At 36.4% G+C, this 24,458-nt stretch overlaps 2 protein-coding genes, 1 long non-coding RNA gene and 1 other non-coding gene across 4 annotated transcripts in view; 2 read left to right on the top strand and 2 right to left on the bottom strand.

Moving 5' to 3' along the window:
• LOC121432235 (anthrax toxin receptor 1-like) overlaps nt 1-24,458 on the top strand; it is a 48,959-nt gene that overhangs the window by 22,913 nt on the left and 1,588 nt on the right. Inside the window, exons 5-15 of the mRNA XM_041630087.1 lie at nt 9,667-9,740; nt 10,163-10,315; nt 11,923-11,983; nt 14,553-14,651; nt 15,377-15,446; nt 15,916-15,997; nt 17,558-17,653; nt 20,413-20,422; nt 20,985-21,106; nt 22,988-23,131; nt 24,144-24,224. Coding sequence (XP_041486021.1) covers nt 9,667-9,740; nt 10,163-10,315; nt 11,923-11,983; nt 14,553-14,651; nt 15,377-15,446; nt 15,916-15,997; nt 17,558-17,653; nt 20,413-20,422; nt 20,985-21,106; nt 22,988-23,131; nt 24,144-24,224 — 992 coding nt within the window. The remainder of the gene's footprint in view (nt 1-9,666; nt 9,741-10,162; nt 10,316-11,922; nt 11,984-14,552; nt 14,652-15,376; nt 15,447-15,915; nt 15,998-17,557; nt 17,654-20,412; nt 20,423-20,984; nt 21,107-22,987; nt 23,132-24,143; nt 24,225-24,458) is intronic.
• LOC121431692 lies at nt 1,586-3,021 on the bottom strand. The gene has a single exon (XM_041629348.1). It carries the CDS (start codon nt 2,492-2,494, stop codon nt 1,616-1,618), a length of 879 nt encoding a protein of 292 aa, XP_041485282.1. The 5' UTR covers nt 2,495-3,021; the 3' UTR covers nt 1,586-1,615.
• Nucleotides 4,162-5,550, bottom strand: LOC121431695. The gene is made up of 2 exons (XR_005972152.1): nt 5,258-5,550; nt 4,162-4,460 (listed from the first exon to the last, which is right to left on the bottom strand). It is a non-coding gene; the product is annotated as an uncharacterized LOC121431695 (long non-coding RNA).
• On the top strand, nt 20,448-20,609 carry LOC121405631. The gene has a single exon (XR_005968675.1). It is a non-coding gene; the product is annotated as a U1 spliceosomal RNA (small nuclear RNA).

The raw sequence follows: 24,458 nt of genomic DNA on the forward strand, positions 1-24,458 counted from the left end.
AGAATGGAGAAACAATATGTTATGCAGGGCCCTCTAGGAGAGCGGATCATAAAAACTGAAGTGGATACACTCGGTAAATATAAGGTTTTTGTGGGGTTTAAAGGGGAATGAAACCTTTGGAACAAATAGGCTTGTGTAGAAACAGAAAAATCAAAGAATAAGAATAAAGAAAGTTTGAGAAAAATCGGACAAATAATGAGAAAGTTATGAGCAACTGAATATTGCAATCACTAATGCTATGGAGATCCTCCCATTGGCAATGCGACAAGGATGTGTGATGTCACTGATGAACAACTTTCCCTTTGGTGGACTATAAAATACCCTCAAAATGTCTCTTTTTGCTTTTTCTTACGATGATACAAACTCTTTATCCGTTATGTATTCTTGGAAAATATGTATTACATGCCCTCATGTAGAAAGAACACATGATCTATGGATAGATGTGATAAAAGAGGCAAATTCAAGTGAAATATATACTAAAGTAATGGGGAGAGTTGTTCATCAGTGACATCACACATCTTTGTCGCATTGCCAATTTGCTATCTCCATAGCAATAGTGATCGCAATATTCAAATGCTCATAACTTTCTCATTATTTGTCCGATTTTTTTCAAACTTTTGTTGATCTTTTTCTTTGATTTTTCTGTTTTCACACAAGCTATCTTGTTCCAATGGTTTCATTCTCCTTTAAAAATAATTTTTTGTTTACACAGGTTAGCCACTTCGGCAATAATCCCAATAAGCGTTCTTCCGGCGGGCCCTACGCACATAACAGTATTAACACTCTTCATTTCCAATATAAATGCTGGGCGCCAAGCTAGAATGTTTTTATTTTTTTATAGGTATTTTGTATGAATCGGCCGGGGATCCAAATCAGTCACCGGATAAATCAGAGTTAGTCAAACAAACAATCAAATATTCCATCATTCAAAATTCCTGTAGACCAACAAATAAAGCACGAGCAGAAAAGTTCCAAAATGTGATAAGATTATCAAAAGTATAGCTTTGATGAAACAAAATAACTCAAAAAAATATAAATGTACGTATTTAATCTGCGCAGCTGCACCAAGTCGCTATTGCAAATAAACATATAAACGCATTGTTGTTTTGTGGAAGTTCTTTTACGTCACTGGTTGTCTTGGAAGATCAAACAGCCGAGTTTTGTTGTCATGAATATATGCCTCACGAAGATTATTTAATTGGTATCAAAATGTCAACAATAATATCACACAGCAATCTCGACTGGAAAGAACACAGTGTCCCACAGTGTGTTCACAATGTGTTCACATAGTCGACTCTGTGAAGATGTGATTCACAATGTTAACATGCTCCAATTAACAGTGTGAAGATGATTTCACATTGTGGACACCTCCACAGTGTGGTTTACCACAGAGTGTTCACATAGTGATGTTTGATTTCACAGTGCGAATTTACTCGTTCACAATGTGAAGATGTGATTCACAATGTTAAAACACTCCAATTTAACAGTGTGAAGATGATTTCACACTGTGTTTCACACTGTGGGACACTGTGTTCTTTTCGGCAGGGAATCGCGACTGAGAAAACCTATAGTCCAAACATCCTGAGATGCTATTAGAATAAACGGTTGGTTACAATCACGATGATAGGCCGAAATGATTCCAAGAACAGCTAGGGGATGCACGTGGAGGTGGTGGGTGAGATAACAGGTCAGGAGAGGTTTTACACATTTCCTGGAGACTAAGGATATAGTCCTGAGCAAGGAGTAGCGTGTCTACCTTACTTAGTTTTTGTCTAACAGGGTATCGTTGAGGGCGCCCGTTATCGGTCCGTCGAGATTGGACGTCGAGAGCATTAGCAGGAAGCACCTGGCGAAGACGGTCGAAGGCTTCACTCAGTTGATGCATTCGGTAGCGCTCTCTGTGGTTGACGCGCCTGCGTTTGTCCTCAGTCTCCCTTCGCTTGCTGTACCTGACTTTTCCGTCTGGACCTATTGGTGGCTTTCGGCCGGCCTTCCTGGTGGGTTTGGTCGAATTTGTTGATTCCGCTTGCGGATTCGTTGCCGTTCTTACTGATTCGCATGAACATGGTTCCTTGACTTCCTTTTTGATCGTTGGCCTACTTTCACATTTCTGTTGTATTTGATTTTCATTCAGTTGATATTGTTCTTGAAAGATCTGCCGTTGGTCTAGTAGGTGATATCGTCGGAGACCTGTCCCTTGTGAGCTTTGCTCAGAACACTGACATTGGTCATTGGGATCATGGGTGTCCCAATTACAGGCCAATGGATGTGTCCATCCCATCGTATCTATAGCATCGGCATCTCTTTTGCCAATACCGCAGAAGTCAGGCTCGACAACCACAGTGACTCTGGAAGATGCGTCAAGACCAATTTTCTTATCACCTGAAGAACCGTTGAGAAAGCCAATGTGTCTTTGGTTTCCCCTTAATTCTTTATTTAGATCCTTTAAGACTTCTTCTGCAAGATCGAAGTTTTCGTCTCGAGTGAACATCATATTGGATTCAGTATGCTGTTGAGTGACTGTTGGTGTGCTGAAGTCTGAAAAATTAAGAACAAAGATAAACAATTCACATTGTTGTCGTCTCCTGTACCATGGTAAATGTGAAAGGGATCAGTTAAATTCCTAATCTGCTCAAACCGTCCCTGTTATCTTACCCACAATGCACTATTCTTTAATCATTCGTAATTTGTGTGTGCCAAAACGTAAATGTAGTGAATTATGATTTCTATTGTACCTTGCAATGTTGGTAACGTCACGAAATTTATATTTCTATTTAACACCAATTGACTCTACTTCTGAAAATTGTCTTTGTTCATCATGCTATTGGTAATTCTATTTCATTAATCTCTTCATATCATGAAGAGTTCTTGTCGTGTATGTATTATGTCTATGTTTGTTTGTATTGTCACTTTGTGAACAAGCCTAGGAGTTGATAACAGTGTGCCTCGGAATCAGAGTTTGATGCTTTATCCACCTCTATGCACGGAATTGTTTGTTTCTAGATAGATGGCGCTATACAAATGCATATTATTATTCATGACGACTGTTCTTTTGATGAAATCTTCGGCATTTTGCTCAGTGAATTCTACTCTATGTATTAAGATATAAATATTTTCAGCGCGGACCATCCCCTTCAGTGACTCAATTTTTTTTTGCTGGTGCCCCCCCCCCATGCCGTGACCCACGGTACGCCATTGTCAATCATGGTGCTGCTGGTCCACCGAGGGGTCCTCCATTAAAGATGAGATTCAATATTATTCTTACAATAAGTAACAAATTTATAGTAAAAGCATATCTAACGATTGTGAAATCTATCTCTGAGAACGGCTTTCCCTTTTTGTGGGACGCACTGTTTATCCTGGGGCCCGTAACACAAAGCTTAGCAATGATTGTAGAACATTTTTCTACGATTGATTACATTGACTACACTGTACAATCGATTTTAAAAATCAAGAGTACGATCGATCGCTAACCTTTGTGTAACGGGACCTTGGTATTGTTGGTGTGATAGGTCTCCCATACACACGTAGATCGACGCCCCTGGATCTTGCACCCCAGGGTCTCTTGTACACAAAGATAAGCCATTGATTATCTCGATTGCAGAGTGCGGTAAATGCAATCAATCGTGTTTTTTGTGATCAATTCTAAACATTACGTCACGTAACACGGAGTCTGGAATATTTCATAAAGCTTTTCATTATACGACTACAACTTCGCTATCGGAAAGAACATGAAGTGGGAAAATTATGAAGCTTTGCCCCCCCCCCAAAAAAAAAAAGTTACAATATGAAGTAGTTTGTTAAGACTGTGCCGAGCAATCTTTGCTTTCAAATGGTTGGTTATCCGAGGAATTATATATTACCTTTATCAAATGCGTTTAAAGTGATTGAAAACCACATATACCGCCTTCCACTGACAAAATTAATTTTGTGGAATAAGTTTCTTATACCTCAGTCACAATCATTTGCGCCGCGGCGGCCTGCGGCGAGTCGAAAACAGCCGTTTTGACATTAATTTTTGTACCAGCTACATAAAGGTGGTTTGAATAAAAATGAATGAAACGGCTGTTTTCGACTCGTCGTAGGGCCGCCGTATAGTAAATGTGACTGCAGCAGAAAGATTTTCACCAAATGAACCAAAAGGTGTGCACAATATATATATTTTCAATTCGCTTTTGAATGTGCAATAGTACCCCCGTGGCAAGCACGGTTGCTTCGCTCCCTCGCTTTTGAGTTCTTTTTCGAAAGTTATTATACGCCTTGCCCTTCAGAAAATATTTATGCGTACGTTCATAGGCTGAAGGAACGTACCTGCAAAACGTTCTTGTGATCGAGGAGTTTGATGAAACCTTGTGATTTTCTTTTCCAAGAGATCTTTTGAAAGTGCTCTCTACTGCCTCGAAGGTTCAGGCTGAGACGATCCTGCGCAATTCTAGAAATTCACTCCAACATTTCGAGTTCTGGAAATAAAGGATGAAGTTGGATATTAAAATGTGATGTAGGCAAAGAAAAACAAAACCAGATAATAATACAAAAGAATTATCTTTGATAATGATCTGAAGTATGAAGTGTTAATTCTTTGGTATTTGTTATGATATTTTTGTAATAAAAACAAAGAAGAAAGTGTAAGGCTATATCGAACGAAGTGAGTAGTATGACGGTTGCTGAAATACAATTTAGTGCGATATGAAAAAAGTATTGTATAAACATTTAAAATATCGAGAAAGAAATCTAATAAAATCTCATATCGTAACAGATTATCCGCCCCCCCCCCCAAAAAAAAAGTATCGTTCACTTGGTCAGTACATGCACACTGTAGTTATAAATTAATACAAGCGAATATGAAGTTTAGGTAAAGTAAAGTTAATGATGCGTTAAGATCACACAGCATTGGCGTCGGGGAAAAAACGAAGACTGCACCACCGAATACATATAAAAATATGAGGATCGGCCTAATGATAGCTTTGTACTCTATTATTGGGTACCACAAAGGAATAGATGAATTAGATCAGGGACTTTAAACATTCATGATAAATTAAAGAATATATACATTTCGCTTTAAATGGCACAAAATAAATATATCGTATTAATTACAAGAAATTAATCGACTCAAATTATCGTAATTGATTGATCGATTGATAGGTGAAAAAAATTTCACTTCAACTTTTCAACAATATGAGTATAAAGTTAGGCAAAATATAAGACATTATGACAACATAATGAAAAAAACTGCATTGAAAAAGTTTTGGAAACTCACTGTCGAATGGTCGTCTGCGTCGTCCGTGTTGAAATGATGTTAATCCAATCTAAATCGGCGCCTTTTATATATGACGCCCTCTGATTAAAGACAAAGGAATGACCATCCTCGGGTTCAGGTTGTTGTTGTTGTTGACGTTGTTATCTATGTTTTAAGGTGCGTCCCATTCAGACATGAATATTTACACCAATCAGGAGCAGTATCGGGTCTAGCCTTTTGACAAGGCCTCGTGACTTGGCTATTTTCTTCAAGTGATGGCTGAAACGAGACTAGAGGTCGAAGAAGATGACTAGGCGTTGTGGCGTGCGCCTAGTCTACAAATGTAGACCCACATCTGCAGTATGTGTACCTCAGCTGATTCAAGGAGTCTGCATAGCAGACTAGGTCTACTGAGGCTGCAAATGGCTCGCTTCGCTCGCCCTTTTTCGCAAACCAGCTGCAGATCCCACCTCACGAGCCATTCAGAGTCTGCATAGCAGACTAGCGTGCGCCTGTATTCCAAGCTGTGGGGAAGTTATAAATTGGCGCAGAGGTTCGAGCCCTGGTCATGTCTTTCGGATGGTGATGTTAAAGGTCGGTCTTAGATGTAAATAATCATATCTGACTGATACTCTTATCTCGAGTGAAGGGTTTGCCCAGCAGACTAGCTTCGCTTATCCCTTGCTTCGCCATATTCGCTCGGAAAGCAACCGACAGGGCCTCGACAAGAGGCTAAATGTTTAGTGGCTCGTCTATATAACATATTTCAGTAAAAGCCCTGATTTTAAATTGAGAGACACACCTACTCGACTTTGAATCCTAGTAGATATATCCTATAAAAAAAAAGACATAGAAAAGAAAAAATAAAGGAAAAAGAAATAATATTTAAATTTTACTTTATTCATTTTTTCAAAGAAAACAAACGTTAATATAATATATTTATGATGGCGAAAATAGTCGAATTTGACTGGTTTCCAAATAGAAATAAGACCCCCCCCCTCCGTTCTACCTAGTCTAGTCTGCTGTGCAAACCCTTCACTCGAGTTAAGGGTTTGAATGTGAAGTCTATAATGCATAGTCTACTGAATGACTTCTACTAGTCTGCAGGCACAGACCCTCATTAAAACTTTGATCAACGGTGGGTGTCCTCGCATAGACTAGCACATATAAAATTTGCTGTTTGGGGGCCTTCAGTACACAAGGCATTATAGACTGCATATTCAGACCCTCAACTCGAGTGAAGGATTTGCATATCAGACTACGTTCAACCTGGTATTGCACATTGTCTATTCTGCTTTGCAAAGCCTTTATTAAAGTTACGGGTCTGATTGTGCAGCCTATAATGTCTTTTGTACTGAAGGTCCTCTCGCTTTGGAGTAAAACAGCTTGTTTTATTTATTGTGTCAGTCTTTGCTTGGAGACCACTGGTTGATAAAAGTTTCAATCAGGGTCTGTGCCTGCAGACTACGTTCATCCCGTGTTTGAGCATGGACCTATTAGGGTCCTTGGTTTGAGCGATTAGTCTGTTTTTACTAGTCACTCGGTTTTTGATAAACGCATCATTTAAGACACGGGTGTTTGTCTAAAGGCTGTATCGGCTCTAGAAAGTTTGAAGATTGAGCAGAGAGATATCTGTACCCCAACCGTTATCAGTACTCCAAACTGTTATACAGCATTAATCATCAGTTTAGACCACTTATGTTGGAGTCGGGCGATAAACTCATTTGGTGGGGGAGGGAAGAATAACCGTGCAAATTCGTAGAAAATCATTTTGAACAAACCTGGGGAAACCCCTTCCAGCCCTTCATGGAAATGGAGGATAATTCATCTTGCCTACCCCCCCCCCCTTCTCTCTCCTGCACGAGATGTTTAATATGCCTTAATGATGTTCATGTTTTAAAAGTGAACGGGAGCTGCAGCTATGACTATAAAATTTTACGCGCACGTATACAACGGTCATCCTACATTCATGGAATTAAGAATATCTATATGATTTCAGTTGGTACATTTCCTCATTCTCGAAGTTCCCCCTTTTACAGTTTTTGTATACAGGCGATGGAACATTTTATTGCTATCCAAAAGTGCATTTCATTGATTTCTTTTCATTTTTCTTGATTTTAAAGCCATTTGTTCAATATGGTTTTCGTCTGCAATTATCGAGCTTTCGTTTTGCTTGTAATATTTTTTATTGTTCTTTATCATATTTTCGTACATTTTAATCAATTTTATTCACATTCACATTTATTCACTTGTCGGGAGCAGAGAAGGAAATAGCCCCACCCCTCTCCTTTTCATCTTGATAGTTTTGATCAGTAAGAAAACAATGAAAATTTACAACAAAATATGCGGTTCATAATCTTAAATAAAATAGAACATTGGTTGAAAATCTCTTACAGAAAAAAATAATGAATGATTATATCGTTCTCAACTAAAATTCATTTTGTTTGACTATTTAGTGTCATTAGTTGTGTAAAACAAACTTTATTTTGAAAATATGAAAGGAGAAGAAGGAGAGTAGGAGACCAATGAGAAGAAGTGAAAGGGAATCCCGGGGGCCACTTACATTGACGAGTGGATACCATGCGCGACCAAAAAACACGTAAAAAGGATGTCTTTTTCACGATAGGGCACGTTACATACGTAACGTGATAAGGGTGTCAAATACACAAAAATAATGAAAAAAGTGTATCTATTTCGCTAGGAAAATTACGTGTTTAGGGTCGAATTCTTCTTCTTCGATTTTATAAGTCATTTGCCTTATTTTTATGCTATTCGTATTGTAACTGAATCTTCATTGTTATTGCTGTTTTGTATCGTTATGTTATTTTTATGCATTTTCTCTACTTTTGTTTATCATCAAATAATTTGTTTATATATGTTGTTTCATATGACTTTTACCTTTGCACGGACTCACAGAAGAACAGCCAGTAGGCTAAAGTGGGTATGCCGTGATTAAATAAATAAATGAATAAATGAATGAATTTGCGGGGATGATAAAACAAAATTAAAATGTTTTATAAAGGATGTCCTTTTTGGCCCAACACTTCGTGTTTAGAGTCCGATTTGCGCGAGGTGTAGAAGGTGGGTCGTACTAAACCAAAAAGGTAAAGCCGACGACCGAAGGGGCCGTAACAATAAAACATTCCTGTACTTGTTTATGGGTTCATTTCAGGGAATATTTGCCAAGAGTATCGTTTTGTTTCCAATACTTGTTAAGGGTAGGGTTTCACACGACAATACTTGTTAAGGGGTGCATTTTCAGAATATGGAAATTACGTGTTTAGGGTGCTTTTCGAGACCCCATGGTCGCGCATGGTATCCACTCGTGAATGGAAGTGGCCCCCCGGGCAGGAAACAAATATAAACAAATAAAATGTTGGAGGGCTGATGAGGAAGGCAAAAGGAAATAGAATTGTTGTGATGAAAGGTAATAAATGTATAAATAAGCCGACTATAAACAATAATAGTGTGACATGAAATTAAAACAAAAAGAAAGGGGAAACAAAGAAGTAGCTAATCTCGTTATAACCGTTTGTTTTCTTGTTACATAACGGCAGACAGTGAGATGAGAGGGTATTAAGGTCCACTCTTTCCGTATGGTGTTCCATATGCCCTGCCATCTCAAATTCGTAGAACTCTCTCCCGCCCTCAGAAATCACTTTTTGGGGTGTAAAAGTAGAATGAAAACAAAACTATAATTGGTGTGTTTTCAACTTTTATACAAACTTTAAAATCAAGTTTTATCCAAAAGGGGAAAAATATATTTTATTAATAGCCAACAAACCAAAAGCCTTTTAGATTTGTCATGTTTGTTCAGGCTCGTCTCTCCATATAACTCTTGTGCACCAAAAAAGCGGAACGGTGGTTTTTAAGTGATTTGGCTTCAAATAGTTTTATTTCATTTTCAGTCATTAGTGTTTAACTATTTTTACTGAAAAGATAACACCAAGATAATTGATTTTGTGTTTCGCTCTTCTTGGGGAGGGGGTATATAGAGTGATATGATTACGGAGAAGAAAGCATCACAATATCCATCATCATCATCATCATCATCCCCCACTGCCACTATCATCATCACCACCATCATTCATCATCATTATCATCGTCAACATCATCATCATCGTCACCATCATCATTATCACCACCACCATCACCACCATCATCATCATCATCGCCGTCATCACCACCATCATTATCACAAATCGTCATCATCATCGCCATCATAACCATCATCATCTTCATCACCACCACCCCACAACCACCATCATCATCATTATCACCATCACCACCACCACCACCATCACCATCATCATCATGATCGTTGTAAATCTCCTTTGCATTAACCTTTCCTTCTCTCCTTTCTTCCTTACCCCTCTTTCTCTACGCCATTCAACGATATCCCTGCTCCCATTAATCATCTGTATATACAGGTGGTGATAAAGCTAGTGTGATAATAACATTGACAGATGGACGGCTCGATGATGTACAAGAATCCATCCAACAGGTATCAAGATCATTCAGTATATGATTATTAGTGATTGATATAATCGGTGATAGAATAAATGAGTGAATAACAATGAATTAACACAGAATATGATATGAATTATCGTGGAATAAACATAAATTTTGATTATTTCTTTGTTCTTTTACACTGTCTAAATTCCGTAGATTGAAAGTCAATCTAATAGATTGTGGTCAGGGGCCAATCCATGATTGGATTGAAAGTTTCAATCGAATAAGATTGATTTTTAAAATATGTTAGATTGAAATATCAATCCAACTTTTAGTTGGTCCTTGGTCGCAATGTAATTTAATCTAAGGAATTTAGAGAGTTTATTTATTAACTAATAAGTGAATGAAGAAGTATTAATCATAATTTTGAAAATATACAAATCATTGATTGTTCGTTTGTGATTTTTTTTGCAGGCTAATATAGTTCGAAATCTTGGAGCTCGTGTCCTTGCTGTACGTGTAGGAGATAGCGATATCAACGACCTAATCGACGTCGCCGATAAACCGACATCTCAACACATATTCAGAGGCGATACCTTCAATGACCTTGACAGCGTTATTGACCAGGTCAAAAAGAATCTCATATTTTTACTTTTTATTTGATTTTTTCTGGAAAAAATGATATGTAAATGTATTTGACGCTTTTTTTTCTATGGGTCTTTCATGTCTCGTATTCTGAATATCCTATGACCGCGCGTATACGCACAATTCTTTTCCGGGGAATGGGGGCAGGGACATGTAATTTAAAAAAAAAAAGAAACCCGGAAGCGGGGAATCGAAGCGACCGAGCTTGTCATTTGGGCGCGTTTGCATCTTTAAAAGTTATATCGAAGGTGAGTTTTGTGAAAATTTCAGTAAAAAAATGTAAGTTTTCAAAATTTCTGGGGGAGCAATTTCCCCCTCCCCTGCGTACGGACATGGTACCGACTAGTTCTTAAAATTGAAAATTGAACCAAAAATTTGGATTATCAGATTTTATTGAAATACTAAAACTTTCACTTCAAAACAAGCTTGCACATTTCATTGTTTCGTAGCAGTTGGTGAAAAGAATTGTTATCATGATGTTATGCATCTTGTTGTAATTGTCGACATATTTCTGGAGACATGAGCGTTTCATGAAATATGTTGTGGGAAGTTCTACCCATCATTATAGTAATAATCAGACTTCTGTGCTTTTCAGCCAATCAAATCTAACAACTTGTCAGAAGACGAAAAAAAATCTTTGTATTAAACATTATTTGTATTGTTAAATGATTTTTACTTTTTATTACTTTCATTATTTTTTCTACTCTAAAAGGTTGTGTAATGAATAATTCCAATTTATGGTACATTCTCGACAGGTTGTTATTTTCACTTTTCGCCACGATCCCGACCTTTTCCTTTGTATGAAACACCAATCACGTTCTTATGTTGGTAAAATTATCGTATTTGAATTGTAAATATGTGTATTAATCGAATGGAATGAATCAAGAAACCTTCTTGCTCCCTGGAAGTGAAACAGAGTAGTATACTGCTTAAGACTTTCTTTTAAAGGAGAATGAAACCTTTGGAACAAGATAACTTGTGTAAAAATAGAAAAATCAAAGAAACAGATCAACGAAAGTTTGAGAAAAATCGGACAAATAATGAGAAAGTTATGAGCATTTGAATATTGCGATCACTAATGCTATGGAGATCCTCAAATTGGCAATGCGACAAAGATGTGTGATGTCACTTGTGAACAACTCTCCCCATTACTTTAGTATATATTTCACTTAAATTGCCTCTTATCACATCTATCAGTAGATCATGTGTTCTTTCTCTTATTGGAAGGCATGTAATACAGATTTTTAAAGAATACATGATGGATAAAGAGTTTGTATCACCACAAGAAAAAGCAGAAAGAGACATTTTGAGGGTATTTTATAGTCCATCAAAGGGAAAGTTGTTCACATGTGACATCAATTATCCTTGTCGCATTGCCAATGGGAGGATCTCCATAGCATTAGTGATTGCAATATTCAAATGCTCATAACTTTCTCATTATTTGTCCGATTTTTTCTCAAACTTTCATTGCTCTTATTCTTTGATTTTTCTGTTTCGACACAAGCCTACTTATTCCAAAGGTTTCATTCCCCTTTGTTTCCAGGTATCCGATATTAAAATAATACTTTAATTGTTTATTTATGAATTAGATCGTCAATACATCCTGTGTCGAAATCCTGTCTGCGTATCCTACTGAAGTTTGTATTGGAGGTAATTTTCCATCATGGATTTATATTATCTCATTTTAACTTTTTAACAGGAATCTAGATTTTTGTATTTTTGTATTTAAATTACTAACTCTTTGTTGTAATTGGTATTAATCTATCGTGTTTATATATTTGCATTGTTAATGGCATTATACTTAAAGGATATATCCTTCTGTCTGATATGTCTAGTTAGTGGTGTATCAACCCTGGATATCAATACCCTAAAAACGATTTTATGGTAAAAACAAAAACAATCTCTTTGTTAACATGTGTCGAACCGATAAAATTGGTCAAAATTAACAAAATTCGTGGATCCCGTTGCATAAAAGTGACTATAATAGTAACTTTCATGCAGCGGGGCCCAGGTAGGTTTTGATAAATAATTTGGTTGATTTTCTTACAAATTTTCTCGGTCTAAGAGAATGGCTATTTTGACAAATTTAACAAGTTTAATTAAATGGGCCCCTGGTGTCAAATATCGTAGATCATGTACACATGATATAACAGTTTAAAGCTACTGAAATCCATCAATTTTTTTTGGCTGATAGTAAAACTAAACTTTGCTATAGAGATAGTACATTGTGTTCTGGGGTCCGGGAGTGTACTGCTGCTTGGGAGGGTTCAGTGGGGTCGGTTTGGGGATGCGGTGTTGAACTGTTCGGGCGGTAGTGTAGTCTGCTGGGCAAACCCTTCACTCAAAATAAGGGTCTGAATGTGCAGCCTACTCATGCCTTGTGTGCTGAAGGCCTGGAACAGCATGCTGGGAACAGCAAGTTTTGTATGTGCTAGTCTTTGCGTGGAGGCACACTTGTTGATCAAAGTTCCAATGAGGGTCTGTGCCTGCAGACTAGCGGTAGTGGGGGGGGGGTCAGATGCGGTACTACAGCGACCGGGGTTATAGTCTGAACACACATACCCTGATTGAACCTGATAAACAAGTGGGACTCAACGAAAAGTTTAGTATTATAGACTGCTTATTCAGACCCCTTAAACTCGAGTGAAGGATTTACACAGCAGATTACCGCAGATGCATGTATTGCACCCTTGTTCAGATTTTCCGTCATACTTGACTGTATACGTGCAGCTTCATATAGCCACTTTTTATACTCCATAATAAATATATGCATGTACAATTTCTATTTATTACAAATTATGGAATTCTACTGTGTCATAAATACTCTCTCTCTCTCTTTCTTCCATTCTTAACTTTCATCTCCTACATCTACCCCCTCTATCTCAGCCGAGCAGCTTTTAAATTTATTTTTGTTGTTGTTGACCCAAGTGTCCTCAGCCAGTGTGCCTTTCATGATTCTTGCGGGGAGGGGAGGGGTGTCTATCTGAATGTGTGGTGCGTGGATTGAGGGGGTGCATGTGTGCGGAATGTGAATGCGTGCGTGTGTGTTTGTGTGGGGGTGTGAGTAGTCTGCTGTGCAAACCCTTCACTCGAGTTAAGGGTCTGAATGTGCAGCCTAATCATGCCTCAGTTGAGTTGTGTACTGAAGGCCCTCTTGCTCCTTTGTGCTAGTCTTTGCGTGGAGACACATTTGTTGATCAAAGTTTCAATCGGGGTCTGTGCATGCAGACTAGGGGGTGAGGGGTGTGTGTGTGGTGGTACTGAAGAAGGTTGGGTGGATGTTTCATGGTGTATGCGGCTTGTCTGCTGTGCACTCAACGTAGGGTCTGAATGTACAGTCCATAAAGCGCAGCGTACTGCAAGCCCACTTGATGAATTGAAACGGCAAGTTTTGTAAGTGCTAGTCTTTGCTTCGAGACCCACTTTTGATCAAAGTTTCAATCAGGGTCTGTGCCAGCAGACTAGTAAAACACAGTCCACGACGTAAGAATGATATTGCACTGACCCCCCTAGTCTGCAGGCACAGACCCTTATTGGAACTTTGATCAACAAGTGTGCCTCCACGCAAAGACTAGCACATACAAACTAAGAGAGCCTTCAGTACACAAGGCATGAGTAGGCTGCACATTCAGACTATTATTTCGAGTGAAGGGTTTGCCCAGCAGACTACATCCCCCCGTCATTATCATCTCTATGGTATCGATTCCATCTCTTTCGTTCTCTTCTCAAGCAATTTGTGCAATACATAATTATTACGGTGTATAAAAATTATGATTGTTCGTCAATTGAGAAATATATATGCCAGTGAATATTGTTATATTCACTTTTATATATTTATTTATATATATATATATATATATATATATATATATATTATCATGCCAATAAGTTATCTTGAACCTTGAATACAGACCCATCATAATAGCCTGAGTACCAGTGAAATAGGTTTCACGGTACACCATGTGTCTTTCTTGGGCAAGTGTTGGTCCTGAAAAAGGTACATGGTGTACCGTGAAACCTACTACACTATTTTTTCTTCGCCCACAGAAACCTTCAGAAGTTACATCATTCTAAGTTTTCTTCTTCCTTTCTTCTTGTCAGTTCTCTAGTTTTCTCCACTTCTAATTATTACTTTTTTTATGACTTCAAAATGTGAAAGGGGCTGTTGTCCGTGTCCCCTGTAATACTTACTCCTTGATGTTTTTAATTTCCTTCACAGAAACTTTCAACGTCACTATCAGAGGGAATGGTTTTACACGAACAAACGATAACTCTAAAGTACTGTGTAACTTTCGACTTAATGATACCGATAATCAAGGTAAAAACTTTTTTTTTTATAAAAAACGGAATATTTTAAAATTTTGTGAAGCAATGTTTTTTGCAAGCCCTCGACTTAAGTCACTGCATGAGTGAGTGACGAAAGTTCTGAAACTTTACTCAAAGTATATCATTGTAACTATTATTATTATTATTATTTTCTTATTATTATTATTATCATCATCATCATTATTATTATTTATTATTATTATTATTTTATTATTGTAATTTGTTATTATTATCATCATCATTATTTTTTTTCTAATTATTATTATTATTTTCCGCTGCATTTTTTTCGTAATATATCATATACATTTTGATTTCCACCAAAGTTGTCTATCTTTGCTCCTCTCTTGGATTAATATTTTACTCAGTTCTTCTATCTTTCACGCTGTTCACTTTATATCTATCGTATTGCTATTTCATCGTAATTTGTGAACACAAAACAATGTCATCTGGATAGTTTTGCTATGGGGACAGGCCTCTTTAAGATGACATCATTTTTTCCACTTATTATAATACTGGAATTTCTTGAGTTGAGATCTTTGCCTCTTTCTCCTTTTCCCTTTCTTCATCTTAGTTCCATTTTACTCTTTTTTCTCCTTTTTAACTACTTTAAAAATATCGAGGGAAGGGCAGCCTCATACCCCCTTCCCTGTACATTAAAGACATCATGAATCTGTTTTGGTGAAATGAGTTTATTTTTAGATATGGATTTTTTTTCAGAGGTTTCGCCGTATTCAGTAACTGACAGTGAGTTGGTTTGTGCAGCGCCACACATAGAGGAAGATGGGAGGTAAGCAATGATGGTGGTGGTGGTGATGATGACGGTGGTGGTGGTTTTGGCGGTAGTGGTGGTGTTGGTGGTGGTGATGATGGTGGTGGTGGTGGTGATGGTGATGGTGGTGATGATGATGAGGAGGTGGAGGATGATGATGATAATGATGATGGTGATGATGATGACGACAGTGGTGGTGGTGGTAATGATGATGATGATGATGGTAGTGGTGGTGGTGATGGTAGTGATGATATTGATGACGATGATAGTGTTGGTGGTGGTGGTGGTGAATGATGATGGTGGTGATGCTGATGGTGACCAGATTGTGATCATTATGAGCATATTTTTAGAGGTAATCATATTGAATAGATAATGATATTGATGGCGATCTCCTTGAATTTCGTTGATCAATTTTCGCGACTTTATCATGTTATCATAACGATGATTTTAGAAAATTGCATCATGTCTTTTTGTCATTTTGTTTTAGTTTTGTGGTGCTCCAAGTTTCGGTGAATGGAAAGACCTTTATATCGAGTAATGTTACTATTACTGGCTCGACTTGCACACCGGTATGTTAAATAGATTCTTCAAGATCATTATTTTTTTTAAAATCCAGCTGATTATATTTAATGCCTATACAGGGATCACGGAACACATTTAAAGCACAAGTCCACCCCAACAAAAACTTGATTTGAATAAAAAGAGAAAAATTCAACAAGCACAACACTGAAAATTTCATCAAAATCGGATGTAAAATAAGAAAGTTATGGCATTTTAAAGTTTCGCTTATTTTCAACAAAATAGTTATATGAACGAGCCAGTTACATCCAAATGAGAGAGTTGGTGACATCACTCACTCACTATTTCTTGTGTATTTTATTATATGAAATATGAAATATTTTGATTTTCTCGTCATTGTCATGTAAAATGAAGTTTCATTCCTCCCTAAACACGTGGAATTCCATTATTTTAACATTTTGTGCTTCAGGCAAGGAGGTCCTAATTGTCAAATTCGTAAACATTGAAATATTGTATAATTCAAACAATAAAAAACAAAAGAAATAGTGAGTGAGTGACATCATCGACTCTTTCATTTGGATGTAACTGGCTCGTTCATATAACTATTTTGTTGAAATAAGCGAAACTTTGAAATGGCATAACTTTCTTATTTTACATCCGATTTTGATGAAATTTTCAGCATTGTGTTTGTCTGATTTTTCTCTATTGATTCAAATCAACATTTTTCTGTGGTGGACTTGACCTTTAAAAGGAGGTTGAACATGCATAACAGCATAATTTACTTGCCACCTTTTCGTACATGATGACAAGACTTTCGGGGATGAACCCCAACAGCCTACCCCCCCCCCTCCCCCTCACCCTCGCTTTCGTGGGCCCTTGCTGTAAATGTCATCAGTATCTCCAAACTTATAACAATCATTATTAATTCTTGTATGTCAAATCAAGTTAAAATTATAATACAGTATAATGCTCAACTCTTTATCAGGGTTCAGTATCTCTGGTCCTTCCCAACACGGACATGATGTTTTGTTTTTCTCTCCACTTTATTACTGATAGCAGGGATGGATCCAGCATTTACCGAAGGGGGGTGGTCGTATAAATTAAAAATAAATGGCAAAGCTGATAAACCTATAAATCTCTGTCAACCCACTTCCTTCTTACATTTCTTCATTATTTCATCAACAAAGGGCTGCTCATTCCTATATGTCATTCCAAAATCCAGAAAACATAAATTTTGTTTGCCAGAGTATTTGTTTATTTGCCAGGGTTTTAATGGCTAAAGTTTTATGCAACAGGCCTCCCTTTTCCATTGTATGCGCTTGGTAAGAAATAGGTAAAACTATATAACACGCAGATTTGAGTTACCGTTAATTCTAGTAAGTGAGTTTGTGGGGGTTAATACGTAAAAACCGGGCGGGTAAGAGCAAGTGAATGGGGTTTATTTTAAGATGAGGGAACAATATTTTGTACTTTGATGCAGTGCATTCTTATTTTCCTTTGGCGTTGAATCGAGCAGGTTAAATTAATACCGTTGTCAACTAAATGTTTACATACATGTATAGCTCATACTTTTATCTCCTCTCTGTTTTCCCCCATCTATCTAACTATAGCCCAATGTAACTGGTATTGTCTTAGGCTTGTTATTCGCTCTTCTTGCTATTGGTCTATTCCTTCTCTGGTGGTTCTGGCAGCTCTTATGTTGTGTGGTAAGTTCTTATTCTGTTCTACTTGTTTATTTCCAACCCTGGGTTCATTATATTGACTTTTGTACACTTTTGTTGACAAGGAGGTATTCGGTCACTGTTTTTCGTCAGATGTGTTATGTTTTTTTTTCTCAAATTAAATTTATACAATATACAAATCACAAGTAAAATGATTCGAAACAATTGCATGAAACAATTAAACAACAATATCATAATGACTTAGAAAATAAGACACAAAAAGGGGCAAAGCGAAATCAAATGACAAATGAAAATTTCACTTTTTTAATATAGATAATTAGTTATGTAGGTTATTAATTCGGTAATTTCTGATCCGAATTATTTTAACGGTAATTGCATTCTCGGATGAGATTTAACAATTTGTCATGAAAAATAGGTGCAGTTATGTAAACGTAGGTGAAGTTATGTAAAATAAAGCTAAAATGATTTAAATGGAAACGACCTGATTGAAGTAATCAATAATAAGTAAAACAAAGTAAAACGAGTATAGTGTGTTTGTTTATTTTGTTTTTAAAATACTTGGAATTGAACTGTAACACGAACGAAACTGACTCCAGAATGATCAAAGCTGTTACGTTATCTTCCAATAACGTATCATCGGTCGAGTCTAAAGGGGAAGTTTACCCTGAAAAAAAATTGTAAAACTAGTAAAAGATATGATAAAAAAATATTGGTGAAGGTTTAAGGAAAATCCGTTAAAGATTAAGAAAGTCATTAGAATGCTCATAAACGAGCGGTGGCACATATGTTATGTAATATAACATGCATGAAATTCAATTTTTAAATGGTTCCTAATGACTTGTTTTTGTTTTCTTTTCATGATCGGATGTGAAATAATTTGTCTATTGATATACAAAAGGTACCGTAATTTTTTTTTCAATTTTCTGAGAAAATTACATTTCATTGATTTTTTTTTACCATTCGCTATGTAGGAATGCTGCTCGCATATGACGTCACAAATCAAAAAATTAACATTCTAATAACATTATTTTTTCTGCTATTTTTACAATAAACTTTTTGTAATGGTGACTTCCCCTTTGATTAATTTTCGATGGGGTGACTATAGTATTAAATAAGAGTTTGTGCTTTCAAAACGCATGAAACGGGATTTTTGAAGTGTTCAAAAGTTCAGTATTAAACTAAAAAAAAAAGATTAAGATGCCTTCCAAAACTAACGTTTCTTTAAATCGTGATTCTGTCGATATTGTATTTCAATTCAGGTGCACTTGCAAGAAAACATAATTGGCCATTACAGAATTGAATTGTACATGTTTACACATGTATTTTGTGAGTGAAGTGAGGAAAACTTGAGAGAAATGTTATAGCCGGGGTTATATCAATTCAAAATCGTTCTGAAGATTTATTCCTGTTTTTATTATAATTTATATATTAGGTGCCCTATACATGTATTTTGTGATTGAAGTGAGGAAATTTTTTTATAGCCATGCAGTTTTATAACCATCCTTCGGAAGTTTATACCTGTTTTTTTTTAAAGCATAATTTATGGGTTGATATGACTGCGACGCCAGGATATTTTTTATGGAGGGGGTGTAGTCTGCAGGCACAGACCCTGATTGAAACTTTGATCAGCAAGTGTGTCTCCACACAAAGACTAGCACATACCAAACTTGCTGTTCAATTCCTTAGCGAGAGGGCCTTCAGTACACAATAAGGCATGAGTAGGCTGCACATTAATGCATTCAGACCCATAACTCGAGTGAAGGGTTTGCACAGGAGACTAGTGCACTGGGGGTGCATGTCAATATGGCCTAGATGTGACATTTTCACGATTCAATGATATATGGATAGGAGGATAGCACACCCCAAACCTCTCCTTTTGCACTTTCCTTTCGTTTTTACCCTTTTTCTTACTTCGTTTCTCCTCTAAACAGTTATACTTCTTGAAAAAATATTTAGTGCTGCGGTTGCCTGTTTCGCCTCGAAGGAGTTACAACGCAATTTTTATTGAATTATCCGCATTACTCTTAGGCGGGTAATAATTGGAGGATAGGTTTATGAAAAGGGTATTAGACAGACTAGACAGACTGTAATGGAGAAGTGAAATAGATTGTATATTGCGGGGTATATTGATAATACTTGCTCCGAAGTTTTCCCGTTTTTATTTTTGGAGTAGGGCCTAATCATTACGACGGCAGATGTGCAAGCACTAGTTTTGTGCCGTTTTTAAAAGAAGTTGGCCTTGCAAGCATATATCGGGCAAGCCGCGAGCAAACAGGTACTCTTTGATCGCGGTCATTTTAGGTCTATTTTCGATGAATAAAGCCTATTTTTCTTAATCTGAAACGAAACGAAAGTCCAGAGGGAGTCCAGACTGCTGGAATAAAACGAATAATAATACGATCTTGATAAATGATCGGCGTGCGGTATCAGTATACAATGCGCACCACAGACGCTGCGCACAGTAAATGCATGCACGCCAGACCGAGCAATAGCAAAATTATTAAACGCTATGACGTCATTCAAGTTATTGAATAGTTCATGAATATTCATTAGTAGACTCAATCTTCGCTCTTTGCCAGTGATTGCGGTGTACAAATTTGTAGATAATTTGTAATTTTGACTTTATTTGATTTTTTTTCAAAATCTGTTCACCTTACTTTATTACTGTATTATTTGGCAAATAATATGTATATTTTAGAAATATGATTACAAATACACTTTATTTTTAGATGATGTTTAGCGTGTGTCTGATAAAACCTTAACTGTTTTTTGCGTGTCATTAGAATTGTACGAGTAGGTAAAAGTATTCTAGAAAAGCATACTTACCTGGCGCAGGGGTCGCATTGATCAAGAAGGATGCACCCCCAGGGCGAGGCTTGCCATTGCACTCCGGCTTGCTGAACCTTGCGATTCCCCCAAACGTGGGGAACTCGGGCGTATAATTTATGGTAGCGGAGATCTGCGTTCGCGCTATCTCCTACATTACAAAATGCAAAGTAAGATGAGGAATATACAGCAGACGACTAAGAATTTACCTCAAAATATGATGAATTAACATTGACATGATTATATAATGCAAAGAATGTCAAGTGCCTTTCCATTTTTTTAAACCACAATAATCATATACAATCAAGAAGTTACTTGAAACTAAGCTTGCCACTCCAGCAACATATGATTTTTTTTATTGCAAGTTGTGTAGGATCAATTTATTAACCTTAACCTCTCTCCCTATTGAGTTGTAATTAAAATAACCATATTTTGAGTGATGAGTATGATAATTAAGTATGATACCAAATTCGAGTAAACGTGCTCAATTATCTTGATGAGGACATTGGCCTTAATTTTTATGTTGCAGGTTGTCGTGAAGCCTCCGCCCCTCCCCCTTCTCCCCCTGCCTCGCCCACCAATAAGAAGTGGCCAACAGTAGACGCGTCGTACTATGGTGGAGGCGGAGTAGGAGGGATAAAAGCCATGAGGGTAAGTTTACTTTTGATTGCAGCTTTCATCTTCATTCTTCCGTTTATTACCCCCCCCCCAAAAAAAAAAAAAAAATCTCATACTGGGGTCACCTGGTTCCAATAGGCAATGAGTTAAAAGGGGAAGTTACTTGTTTGGATATTTGGTCTAATTCTTTCAGTATGAATGTATAAGTAGTAAATTTGTTTTCATTCAATTGGGCCTATATTACATCATCATGGGTTATATATATATATATTTGAGATCAGTAGTATGGAGAGGGCCGTAGCAAGGTCAATACCCGTCTTTATCAAGCTTTCGGGCACATGCCCTTCATCAGGATCGTAGGGTCCGTAAGTATAGTGTTGTTGACAGTAAAGTTAAGTGTGAACTTTGAAGTTTACGTTTGATTGCAGCTTTCATCATCAGGACCCTACGATCCTGATGAAGGGCATGTGCCCGAAAGCTTGATGAAGACGGGTATTGACCTTGCTATGGCCCTCTCCATACTACTGATCTCAAATATAATTATGAAGGAGGCCCGTACACGTACATCACCAAGATTGATCACATTTATATATATATATATATATATATATATATATATATATATACATGTATTATAATATATGTATATTTGTTAGGTGCCATATCCATCTCGTAAGAGATGCTCAAGGCGCACAAGAGAAGGGGGGCAAACAAAATTACAAGTAACAGAAAATCATTGATGAAATCAAGGAGCTTCCAACTTGATAAAATGAGTTTAAAGAGGTAGATTTTTAGCTTAATCTTAAATGTTTCAATGCTCTTGTAGATGAGGATTTGAGGTGGTGCTATAAATGACTGCTGGTATTTAAAGGTCAATTTCACCCCAGAAAAAATTCTGAATTTAATAAATAGAGAAATATGAAACTAGCATAACACTGAAAATTTCATCAAAATCGGATGTAAAATAAGAAAGTTCTGACATTTTAAAATTTCCCTTTTGATTTTCACAAAACAGTGATGCACAACTCGGTGACATCCAAGTGAGACAGTCCATGATGTCCCTCACTCACTGTTTCTTTTGTTCTTTGTTTGAATTATACAATATTTCAATTTTTTACGGATTTGGCAATAAGGACCAGCTTGATCGAACCATATAGTATTAAACAATGCTAATTCCACATGTTCAGGAGGAATCGATAGTTATGAGGAGAAAATTAGAATATTTCATATGATAAAATAAAAAAGAAATAGTGAGTGGATGATGTCACCAGTCTCCTCATTTACATACCGACCAGGATGTGCATAAAACTGATTTGTGAAATTAAGAGAAATTTTAAAATGTCATAACTTTCTTATTTTACATCCGATCTTGATAAAAATCTCAGTGTTGTGCTTGTTTGATTTTTCTCTTTTTATTCAAATCAACTTTTCTTGGGGTGGACTTGTCCTTTTAGTAGGAATCAGACCTTGGCAGAAAATTATTTTTAAGAGATATAATTTCATTCAATTCATTCTTTATTTCAAAAATAAGATAAAAACAATTTGCATAAAAGAATAGCATTGAAATATCAGTTTGTATAAAATTAAATGCTTTACTCTTTATAAAGGTTATAAAAAACCCTGTGATGCTTGCTCACGGAAAAGAAAACAGAATGATGGGGAAATAAGAAAAAAATAGCCAGGAATAAAAGAGTCTTGGCTGATTGAAATGAGATCTCTAAAGCACAATAAATCTCAAATTGGCACTAAAGGCCTATATTAACAGCAAGTGTAATAAAGAAATGAAGCTTGAAATGCAATGAATCCAGTGACCTGGTAATAATTGTGAAGAGCTTTGAATAGCTTTGAATTGATAAAAGCGCTATATAAATGCCAATTAGTATTAATCATCAATAGTATTATTTATTTTGACAGGTGAACTGGGGTGAGAATGGCTGCACGGAGGCGGGGTCCCACCTTGAGAAAGCTAAAAACGCCAAGACTTTAGCAATTAACGAGGAATCAAACGGAGCCCTCTTAGGATCAAATGGAAGGATGTCATGTCTAGAAGGACTCAAGGTAATCAATTAATCTTATTTTAATTTTATATAACTTTACTTATTTATCTTTTTTTATATGTATTTGGCACTTTCTAGAAGACAAAGATAATGTTGTCATTAGAGAGGGGAGATCAGTGGTCTAGTCTCTGCCCATACATGGCATAATTTGTTAAAGCGTCATTTTTTTGTCCATGCTTGCAAATGATTGATTATATAAATGATAATAATAATAATATTGTGGTGTATAAAGTGCCAACTTGCAGACTATTGATACATGGGCGGAAAATCCAAGTTCAAGTTCAAGTCCCCCCTACCCAAAATAGTAGGGGGGACATAATATCAAATGACCCCCTACTATTTTTGGTCTTTTATGATGGAGCACAAAATACATCACTTCACAATCAAAATAATACATGTATTTTGGACTGAATGTTACATTTTGGGTGAAAACATTTTTTTTTTGCTTGTCAAATTGTTTTGATTTAGATTACCTTACATTTTGGGTGATAACCTTTTTTTAAAATTTTTTTGCTTGTCAAATTTTTTAGGACAGATTTCTGCTCATGATTGATAATGATAACAATAACAATAATAGTAGTAGTAGTAGTAGTAGTAATAATAATAATAATATTGTGGTTTATAAAGTGCCAAATCTATTAAGCAAATATAAATTATTAAAAAAAGGGTTTTGAGAAGATATATTTTTCATTTATTCTTACATACCTGTCTATTAATATCAAATTCTCTTTTTTTTTAATATGTTTTTTCTATGGTAATAATATTCTTTCTGAAATATTTCATGAAGAAACCGATAGCTCATTTTTTTCTTCTAACAATTATGAAACTCAAGGTTATACTCACAAAAATGAATATGACTTGACAGTGAAGATTTTCTGATTGATTGCCATTGGATTAAATGATGAACATTTTTCCTTGATGACCATGGTCAAATATGGAATGAATATTATTGATATCGAATTCAATATTGGCAATAATCTTTATATGTTAATTCTTTTATTCTTTGATTGTAGAAAAAGCTTGCACAATGTTTTGCACCAGTGAAAGCATTATATGACAGAATAGCAGTCAAAAGACCTGCACCGGGTCAAAAGGTAGAGTATATTTTATCATTTTTAAGCATTCTTTCAATAAAGGATTGTATGCAGGCGTGGATCCAGACAGGGGGCACGTGCCCCCTCTTTTGAGAAGCAATATTAAAATTTGTAATGTTAGAAGGCCATGAAAACAGCGGTGTGCCCCCTCTTTTGATATTGAAGACCTTTTTTTTTTGCTTGTTCCTCAGAAAAATTTGCCACCCCCCCTTTGGAAAATCCTGGATCCGTCCC

This window comes from Lytechinus variegatus, chromosome 18, assembly GCF_018143015.1.
Source record: "Lytechinus variegatus isolate NC3 chromosome 18, Lvar_3.0, whole genome shotgun sequence".
In the NCBI taxonomy this organism is placed as follows: Eukaryota; Metazoa; Echinodermata; class Echinoidea; order Temnopleuroida; family Toxopneustidae; genus Lytechinus; species Lytechinus variegatus.

Excerpts from the sequence above, each read along its gene's own strand:
- LOC121431692 (XM_041629348.1), bottom strand. The coding sequence starts at position 2,494 with ATGATGTTCACTCGAGACGAAAACTTCGATCTTGCAGAAGAAGTCTTA.